Source organism: Cuculus canorus, chromosome 7, assembly GCF_017976375.1.
Source record: "Cuculus canorus isolate bCucCan1 chromosome 7, bCucCan1.pri, whole genome shotgun sequence".
NCBI lineage: Eukaryota > Metazoa > Chordata > Aves > Cuculiformes > Cuculidae > Cuculus > Cuculus canorus.
The window spans coordinates 975,382-985,426 of record NC_071407.1 but is presented as its reverse complement, the minus strand read 5'-3'; the positions used below and the strand labels follow the sequence as shown (position 1 = coordinate 985,426).

The 10,045-nt window shown below is 46.7% G+C and overlaps 1 protein-coding gene and 1 long non-coding RNA gene across 2 annotated transcripts; one reads left to right on the top strand and one right to left on the bottom strand.

The window, feature by feature from the left end:
- Positions 1 to 2,012: 2,012 nt before the first annotated feature.
- Positions 2,013 to 6,373, bottom strand: LOC128852669 (uncharacterized). Its single transcript, XR_008450638.1, has 3 exons — positions 6,243 to 6,373; positions 5,278 to 5,525; positions 2,013 to 3,209 (listed from the first exon to the last, which is right to left on the bottom strand). It is a non-coding gene; the product is annotated as an uncharacterized LOC128852669 (long non-coding RNA).
- Positions 6,374 to 6,885: 512 nt separating this feature from the next.
- On the top strand, positions 6,886 to 9,821 carry LOC128852668 (scavenger receptor cysteine-rich type 1 protein M130-like). The gene is made up of 3 exons (XM_054071140.1): positions 6,886 to 6,986; positions 8,959 to 9,051; positions 9,415 to 9,821. The coding sequence occupies exons 1-3, from the start codon at positions 6,914 to 6,916 to the stop codon at positions 9,816 to 9,818; spliced, it is 570 nt and encodes a 189-aa protein (XP_053927115.1). The 5' UTR covers positions 6,886 to 6,913; the 3' UTR covers positions 9,819 to 9,821.
- The last annotated feature ends 224 nt before the right edge of the window (positions 9,822 to 10,045 follow it).

The following is a 10,045-nucleotide window of genomic DNA, read 5'->3' as shown; positions in this document are numbered from 1 at the left end:
GGTGTCTCTGGTTTCTATGAGTGCTGGGCACACCTCTGGGTGTGGGGCTGGGCAAGGCATTTTCATAGAGTTAAACTATAAAGGGCAGGTAAACAAAGGAAAATCCAGCAGCGAAAAGAAAACCAATGTGCAAAACTGAAAGGGAACTCCTTGAAAGACTCCTTGGGTCCTCAGTGATGACAGATTTGCAAAGATCAGGAACATCAGAGCACAGGAACCGTCATGCCTTGAGGGATCTAGAAAAAGGTCCCCAACCTTTTAAGAGTAATTACCATTGCTTTTTTCACACTTGTCATTCCTATCATCTCCTTATGACACTCACCTCCTGCTCCTCCGATCCCTACTACAGCCCTGGTCTCGTCATTCCACATTGTGGCTGTTGTCCCCATGAACACTGCAGCCCGTTTCCCACCAAGCTGTTAGGTCTGGGCTGCTGCCACCGTCCTCTGTGCCAGCCACCCCTGTGCCTCAGCCACAGGCACCTCTGCTCGCCCAGAGCATCAAACACACGTGAGCTGGAATTTCCTCAGCACCACCACCTCAGCCCAACTTCTCCCCAGCAGAAGGTTCCCTAACTTGCCCAGGCAATCCTTTCTCATGCTCAAGGAGACTCACTGTTGGAATTGGCATCACTGCTGAAAAGAATTTTCATAATGCCCACTCTCAGCTCTCACAGCTGCCATTCATTGCCATTAGTTCTTGTCCTGTCCTTCTCGCCATCAGTAATCATTTTCTCCCCTTCTCTTCAGGTGTATTTCACTTGTTCGGTGTTTTTTTCATTAAGTTTTCACTTCTCTAGATTAAATAAATTCAAGAGACACAGAGCTGTTAAAGGCGTTTTGCTTGCAATATTTAAGAATCATAGAATCATAGAATAGTTCAGGTTGGAACGGACCTTAAAGATAATCTAGTTCCAACCCCCGTACCATGGGCAGTGGAGGCTGAACCACACAATCCGATCTAAAGCCTTGTTGAATCAATTGAAAGTTTCCTATTTATATACATCCTAAACCAAACAAACCTGGAAACCTCATCCAAGAGATTGAATCTCAGTGAGGACACTTTTCAGGCTTTACCAAAACATCATTTAAATATTGCAACACATTTCAAGTCTCCTTTCAAGAAGGAAGAAATTAGTTCAATTTTTAATACTGCCCATGGTAGGGGGGTTGGAACAGGATGGGCTTTAAGGTCCCTTCCAACCCAAATCCTTCTGTGATTCTCTGAAAGGCAGGCCTTTCCGAAGGGCTGGCTCCTAGTGCCAGGCTCAGAAAGCCAGCTGTGCAGCCCCAGCTGCAGAAGGGTGGCCAAAAGCTGTCGCTTCAGTTTCTTTTAGAGCTCCTGGGCAGTGTGCTTTTGAAAGCTGCGCACTGTGCAGGTAGAATAAACACTTGATTTGAGCCTTGCCAGTGCAGAACAAGTCATCTTTGTTTCACCAAAGTTCACTGGATTCTCTAAGGATCCTATTGTTTGGGAAGACAAGTGGGCTGCTCTCTGCCAACACTGCAAGCATTGATCCAAGCGTCACATGAGATGCTTCCCGAAAGCTGTGCAGTCTGGCAGCTGGGGTGACACTTCCAGATCAAGCTGAAAATGAACCCTTTGAGATACAGCCTGGAACCCCTATTGTCTTGAGGGGTTCCTGGCACTGCAGTTTGAATTCAATTTTTCTCCCCCAGTTTCTAAGGAGGCTCAAAGGCTGTGTGTTTGCACTGCCTCACACGTGCAAGCCCACACTGCAACCAACACCACTGTGCAGACAAGAACCAACATAGATGGTCTTACTTCTTGAGTGAGCAAAAAAGTCAGCATCTGGTCAGACTGTGGGCTTCAACCATTCATCTCTGTTTATTACTGCATTGATTTTACCATCAAAACCTAAGTAAAAGTCATTTAAAGCAGTACTAGTCAACCTCACTCCCCAGCAGCCCCAACGCCTCAGAAAGCCGCTTCCATTTTCACGATAACAAGTGCTTGAAGGATGCTGGAGACCATCACTGGCACCGCTGCTACCCAGTGTGACCTCCACCCATGGTGCCTGCTGAAAGTGAAGGGATCTCCTAGAAGCTGAGAAAAACCTCCTTATTAAGACCGTACCATTGCCCACATGAACATGAAAAGCAGGAAAACTTCAAGAATGCAGCACATGCCAAGATAAGCAGCCTGGGTTCACCCTGTGTTGACACAAAGCTTTGGCTGCGCTCAGGATGACATAACCCCCTGAAACGTGAGCAGAGCCAAGATCACCGGTACCCACTGACACTGGCAGAGCCTTCATCTCTGATGAAGATTTTCCCTCACAGGGGTGGACTGGATCTTCCAGAGGCTGGAAGGTGACACCCTTATCTCAACACAATTCTCCTCCGGGATCAGGAGTGCAGACCCAGCACTCAATATTCAGTTTTGTCCATAGAAGATCATTCACATGTGAGGTTTCCACTTTAATTACCAATAAATTCACCATCTTTTGAAGGTTGTTATCTGGGATATGATTTACTTCACCTAGGTTTGCCCTTTCTCCGTACATTCTGCCACGTGCAAAAATACCTTTCCCTTCAGAACTTACCAGGGTTGAAGTTAGTGCAATGAGTGGCAGAGAGAAAAAGAATGTATTGCAGGAATATGCATTTTAATTTCAATTGAGAATATGTCTGGGCAGGTAAGCAACAAAGATTAGGACACTACACAGCTCCATACAGATGGCACGAGTAACAGCAGCACTAAACGTACAGCACTGTGGGTCTTGACAGGAGCCAGCAGCCAGGCACGTACGCTGGGTCTCCAAACCTCAATGGAACATTGCATTTCCAAGCCCAAGCCATACCACAAAGCTGTATAACTGCTACTCACCATCCTTTGGGGCACACACATTGCACCCAGTCCCCTGGTGACCCCAAGCATGCAGAGGTGCACGTGTGCACAGGAGCAAGGACTGCTGTTATCAGGGCAGCAGGGACTGGGGCTGAGAGAGCAGGAGGAAAGGCAGCCTTTGGCTCCCCTGCCTGCTCACTTCTCCTGCTGCATCCTTTCCACCCTGCCACTCTTTGACAATACATTATTTTATTCCTGTGTTCATTACCAGATTTTTTTCTCAAAGCAGAAAAAGTAAGGAACCTTCGTTCACCCATACGTAGAATCACAGAGTCATGGAATGGTTTGGTTCGGAAGGGACCTCAAAGCCCATCCAGGTGGTCAGTCCCAGCTTATTCCTGCAAAGATATTTCAATGGAATCCTTTACAAACATTGGCTAGGAGAGTCATTAGGTGTCATGGTCTATAACCTCACTAAGTAATGAGTGAAGAACTGTAAGAGAACATGAAAGAGATAGACACCTCCAATCTTGGCAAAAGACAGGTGAGCAATGGAAACAACCATCCTGCTGTTTGTAGCTGTCTCTTATGCATGCTTTTATTTTCATCTCTGCTTACTTTCAACGGTATTTGACAAAGCAGAGACCTCCTTATGGACCCTACGAAAGCACCACCTCATCCAGAGGAGCTCACTTCCCAAGGACAGTGCCTGGCTGCCCTCCAGCGGCTGCAGTCTCCGGAACAGCTTCGCATTTTCCCATTGCTTGTGGCCTTTTAAACGGTGTTGGACCCAAATCCTCATGGTAATTGTACCACTACAGATTTCTATGAAAATTAAGCATTTAAATGCTTTTTGTGAGCTCCTTTTATTTGCTGGTGGTGAAGTTGCCCAAACAGGACTGCAGAGCAGCACAGAGAACTCATCCTTATGGTAAGGTGTCCTGTAGAGAATATGTGACATACACAAATATATGTGTGTGCGGACCTCTGTGTCTGTATTTCACAATGCAAAACACACACCAATATTCATATCCAGTTTGAAAAATCTGGAAAACGTCGTTTCCAGGGAGGGATGGTTTTGCCAGTGCAGCAAAACTTCACAAAGCCAAACCCCGAACCTGCAGTGTGAAAGCGTTACAGGAGAGACAAACAGCACTTGTTCTCCGTGAGCGGATTCGGACGGATTTCTGTCAGGGGATGTTCTGGGAAACAGACCACAAAGGTCATCCCTGCTGTCATCACCGCTGTTCCTGCCACACAGGATTACTCTGCTTGCTTAGCTTTGGATTGAGGATTTATCACCTCCTTTTTGACGGCACCTTCACTATCCGTGAGAGGAGCTGCAGTGTTTAACGTGGAGCATGGGTGTTCTTTGCCACCTACCACTACCCAATACAAACCTTGTACAAACCTTCTGCCCTTGCTCACATTTGTGCCTGCAAACATTACTTCTTAGATGTGGTGTAAAACAGCCTAAGGCGAGCTCAGCTTCACTAGGCAAGAGCTGGGGAACAGAGTTATCAGCCCTTCATGTGTTCGCTGGGTCCAACAGTTTCTTTGACATCTGTCTTACAAAAGAGACTGAGGGATCCTGAAAAAACAAACCTCGACACTTCTTCGTATTCAAGACACTGGCATTGAGCTGTGTTCCTCGTATCTTCCTTCCCCTATACTCAGGCTCCAAATGGAGGGGCCATGAAATGCCACCAATTAAGAGCTTAGTTAATAAATAGATGAGGTGCCTACAACCAGATAACGAGATTTACGTCCTCGCTTTCCATTAGCGCCCATGCTTCAGCTGCATGGGATTTCTTGGGCAATCAACTTCACTGCTGAGCCCACTGTTCGGCTGAGCAGCCAAACCGACACCTTAGCTACTTCTATAGGACTCTACTCCTCAAGAAAAAATGTCGTTGGAAGCCCAGCAGCCGGCAGGTTCATTATAAGCTGGATATGAAGTGCACTGAAATGGCGCAAGCACATCCAACTTCTGCGTCTTCCATGTGACATTGTTCAGATCCAAATCTTTAAACCCAGAGTGCTCAGACTTGGGTTGAATCACAAGATATAAAGAACTTGTTTGCCTTTGTTTTGAGAATAAATTCTTCATGAGGTTTCTTTGCCCTTCAAAAATGTTTGCATAAAATAGCTTAATTGCTGTCGGAAATACAGCTGGTACATCCCGTCCTGTTCAAGCCCAGCTTGGAGCTATTTGGATAGAAATGTATTGATAAGGATCTACCATAAAGCCACGTATTCGCTTCAGCAAATGACACAGAATTAATGTAACCACACACGGATCTAGGAGCTTAGGTACCTGACAGGACAGGCTTTGCTCAAGAAAGAATGGTGACGGTAAGAACAGGGGTGTCTCGGCAGGTATCGCACACCATAGTTAAGAGTTAAGAAAATAAGAAAAGCATTCATGGAAAGAATGTACCTTCCTTTTTTAAAATGGCTACAAACCTTTAGCTTTGGTTTCTTTCTCTCCCCAGCAGAGCCCCATCTTCTCTGGTACAGAGAGAGGTAGAGCTGAAGGCGTCCCTTTGGGGTATCGGAGGCCACAGTGGTGTAGACACCACCACCTCATGTCAGGGTCAAAATTATGTGGCCGAAGGGCTCCTGCTGAAGACATTCGCTGGAGGTAAATCTTTTCCAGTTGTATAGCATGGCCTTTCTAGGTGGCATTCCCTTTTTTTCATTCAAGTAAAAATCTGAAAAGACATCATGAAAACAGGTGAGGAAGGAGAATTTCCAGCATAACCCATTGCGCATTTCCTCATTGTGATGCCTTTTTTTTCATGCTTTCTCCAAGTCCTTCATTCATTGGTATTTATACTGGCACTACAATATCTTTTGCCCCTCGTCCCATGATCTCGTATCTCATGTGAGTAGAATAAAAATCTGTTTCTAGTTTCTCCTCTTCACCTGAAAAATAATGTATGTTGTGCCTTAATTCTTTTGTGTGCTATCTCCCAGAACTAAAATCACATCTCATAGCTCCTGACACGCAAAGGCTCTGCTCCCTTGGGCTCTGAATCTGTGAGGGATGTAACACACGGGACTGTGCTCGACCTCTGAAGACGAGAGAGAACTCTCAACCTACTTCAATGAGGAACACGCCAGCTGAGGAACTGCTAGATGGACAGCAAGGTTTGAATTGTCAGTGGAGTCTGCATCTCAACAAGCATTTATGATTACTGTAAAGTAATGAAGGCGTCAAATTCCCTTTGACAACTTCATGGCTAGTAAGGATCACTGGGATTTTCCCCACAGTGCTCACCACAGCAGATCAGTGTAGATCACTGCACAGAGCCCCTTTACCTCAGTCTGTACAGAACAGGGCATAGCAGCTGGCTGTGTCCTTCTGATTTTGCACACAGATTCCATGACCCGCACAGTTTTAGCTTGATTTAGCCCTTTGGCCTTACCTTGCTCCATTTCTTTGGTTGATGCAGTTCAGCAATGGTCTTTCTTTATGCCCAAAGAAGTTCTTCTCACCCAACTGTGCCTTGGCCAACGGCTCTCTTGGCTCTGTAGGCTGCAAGTGAAAGAGAGAGAACTGAGGATCTGAAACACACTGGAGGGGCCTCATCCCACACTAAAGAGGAGTCAGAGAAATACGGAAAGGTATAGAAACCTCATTTCACAGGAGTATCTGTCCTTTGGTAGAGACTTTCTTGATGTTTTTAGGATGCCAATTTTCTTTTCGCACAATTCTCACACCAATTTAATCTGGTTCAGTATGGTTGCAACTTGGAAACCAACTTAACTGGGGGTATGAGAAACCTTACCAAACAGCCTAATCTCCGAAACTAAACCACTGCTTCCTGGAACAACCACATCATCGACTCATGGCCACAAAGGTGCCCAGGGAGTGTTTGGGAAGATCTCAGGAGCCAGTCCGGAACAGCACTGTTGGGATCTATTTATCCGGGTGTCCAAATGTACACTGCAAAATGAAAATACACAGTAAATCACTTCCTTGGCATCGATCTGGAAGTTAAGAAGGAAGATCAAGTTGCACAGCACACGCCTTTGGTGTCAACCAGAACTCATCTCGTATAAATTCTGGAATTGCTTTGGGTTGGAGCAGAAAACCATGATGAAAATGGACCTTCATGTGAGTCTCATCTGGACGCTTCTGTTGAGTGCTGCTCTTCTATCTGAACCAGGTACCGTGTCTGATGTGCTTTCATGCTTGCAGGGAGATGTTACAGACAGCATTAGTTACTGAGACAGCCTGGCTTACCGGGAACCGGTGGCAAAGTCTCCTAGAATATTGCTGGCAAGATTTGTATTATCAAACTGATGGTTTCATTTGTCTTCTCATTCAAAAATTCAGATAAAAGCCATAGGTTGCATTTCAAAACATGATCCATGGAGGTTATGGACCAAGAAGGCTGAAGAATGTTTTTTGTTTCTCTTCTGTGAGGGGAATAGCTTGGGAAAATTGTTCTCCAAAAGTTCTTATTCTAATATTCTAGTTTAGAGTTTAAATTCTCTATTCTGTACATTTAAAGATGTAGAGAGAGAAAAAAACACAGAGAGCCTGCCAAACCCAGCTGGGAACATCGGTTAGTGCAGTGCCACGCTCATTCAAGTGTCAAAGAAATATAACCACAAACCTTCCTTATCATCTCGCCAACTGGAATGAGATACATGGATCTGTAATTGCCAGCATGGGCGCCTCAAATAAAGTCTCGGCAATCCCTGACACAAAAAGAATCATTTCATAGAGCGTAGATTAAGGGCTTGGCTACGTTGAATCATTTATGAGAAGAGAGCAAAGGCAGCCCAGAGGGAAGTTCAGATCAGAGAGGACTCAGCTGCGTTTCAAGAAGGTGGTCAAATCCCAGCCCTGTAATCTTTGTGCCTATGCAATACATTCACTTTTGTCTTTGATTTGACCTGATGTGGGCTGGATTAACTTTGACTGGAAAAATCACTTAGGATCCTGTCTTGAAAACTCAATATTTAGTATCCCTGATGCATTCTTGCAGGTAAAAGTCTGTGACAGTGAAGTGCCCGAAGAGCAAAAGCTAATTTGAAATCAAAGAAAAAAATTCCAAACTGAAATTTCTTCCCATTTTAGTGACTGAGGCACAGCTCTTCAGAGCACAGTAATTCTGACAGAGTGAGGATATTCCTGCCAAAAGCTGCCATTTGAAAGCACCGCTTTGACTCCTGGCAGCCTAAATAGCTTTCAGTGACTATATGCAGATTTGCAAAGTTTTTTATGTGACTAAAACTAGAGATTATCCAGACCACACAGTTACACTCCATGTTCGCATTCTGTTTGGGAAGACCATTTCATCCCCTGGGGTCTGAACCGTGATGCCAGAGTCTCATTTAATCAAACACAGAGTTTCAAATACCTTTGGCGGTGCGTAGTGCATTCTTCATAGAATCACGGAATTGTTTGTGTTGGAAGGGACCTTAAAGATGATCTAATTCCAAACTCCCTGCCACGGGCAGGGATGCCTCCCACCGGATCGGGGGGTCCGAGCCCCATCCAACCTGGCCTTGAACCCCTCCAGGGATGGGGCAGCCAAGACTTCCCTGGGCAGCGTGGGCCAGGGCCTCCCCACCCTCAGCGTGAAGAATTTCCTCCTGATGTCTTCACCGCAGAGCCAGACAGACAGAGCTGGGCAGAGCCAGACAGACCCGAGCGGGCGTGTGCAGAGCGCTGCGTGAGCTGACACGTGGGGCCGTCAGACAAAACAGACCTCATGGTCTGCACGGGCAAATGGTCCTCAGCCCCCAGTTGTTGTGGGAATCCCAAACAGCTCAGGTAATGCTTTCTACCGCCCCAGTGAAACCCGCAGAGCTCAGCTCCCAGAGGCCCATGTCTTCACTGGAGGTGAAGGACGTACATGAGGATGAATGGGGTCGGAACCCTTTTATTTTCTGTGCTGCCATGGAATAGGTCGCCTACAGTCATTATCTACTGAAACAGGAAATGAGCACGTCCTTCCAGACACAGGGAGGAACCGCAGGGCAGCTTCGAAAACACACCACGTGCCAGCTCTTATTGTACCTAACTCTGTCAACACACACTGGGTACCATCTCACAGCGCAGTGTCAAATGTACCCGGAACTGCGATGTGCCACAGCAATGCTAAGGTGTTCTCTTCTCTGCCACAGCGAGCGGTACCTGGTGGAACTCATCTGGAAATGGAGGTCAAACCCTATGGGACAGATTTTCAAAATGGATAAAAGAGAAATTTGAACGCACAGGTAAGAGGGCAAGAGATGCTCCTGGGTGTGAACACATCCGGCAGCGCTGCAGGGATGCACGAGCCGGCTCTGAGTGAGCTGGCTGTCTCTCCAGCACAGCCAACACTAACCGGCTGTGACAGGTGAGGTCCTGTACGCAGCAGAGCGGTGTGAACCACGCCGATGTGGGCTCTGCTGCTCAGCTCCCTGCCCTGCACTGTTCCGTGTGCTGCAGACCTTCCCCAGTAACCCCTGGGTACCGGGGACACAGCAACACCAGGCAGCTCGTCCCTGCGCAGGTGGGGGTGCAATCTTAGATGGAAGAAGTTTGGATATCCTGGGAATGAACAAATTGAGACGCTTACCTGTCAATCCTGGCTTCAGTTTCAGAAGATCCGCAGCTGCGACTGGTATCCGGAGGGGACCGATGTGCCGGGAGGGTTGAAGTGTACTACAACGGCAAATGGGGGACAGTCTGCGATGATCACTTCACTATAAGCAGTGGCAGCGTCGTATGCCGACAACTCAACTGTGGTGAAGTTGTTTCTGTCTTGGGATGGTCTTACTTTGGCTCTGGCAGCGATGACATCCACCTGGATGATGTGCAGTGTAGGGGAACCGAATCTTACCTTTGGGACTGCCAGCACGCCGGCTGGAGCACACATGACTGTGGGCACAACGAGGACGTCAGTGTCATCTGTTCGGGTAAAAAAATAAGTTATGCGTTCTTAAAAATCTCTTTGGGTTTTCTTGCGCATAAATGCACAAAACATCAGAGTAGAGCTTGAAAACGAGACTAGAGCAGAACTGTGTATATGTGGACACTCCTTGCATTTAGGCTGGTCTGCGTGGTTAAGGAACAAAAGGATGCCCTGAACGCAACAGCAAGAGCGGTAACAGCAAGCACCGAGTATGAAAATGGGGAAAAGAAGGCAGTTCAGGACCACTTTAGTCAGTTCTGACTATAGCCATTCCCAAGACAGGAAAGGCAAGCAGTTAAAAGGAGATAGATAGA

What these genes read in the sequence shown, in the direction of transcription:
- LOC128852668 (XM_054071140.1), top strand. Translation starts at nt 6,914, where the DNA reads ATGATGAAAATGGACCTTCATGTGAGTCTCATCTGGACGCTTCTGTTG. An exon ending in TGCTCTTCTATCTGAACCAG is followed by an intron (nt 6,987 to 8,958) that starts GTACCGTGTCTG and finishes TCTCTGCCACAG; the next exon opens with CGAGCGGTACCTGGTGGAAC. An exon ending in AGAGAAATTTGAACGCACAG is followed by an intron (nt 9,052 to 9,414) that starts GTAAGAGGGCAA and finishes TCCTGGCTTCAG; the next exon opens with TTTCAGAAGATCCGCAGCTG.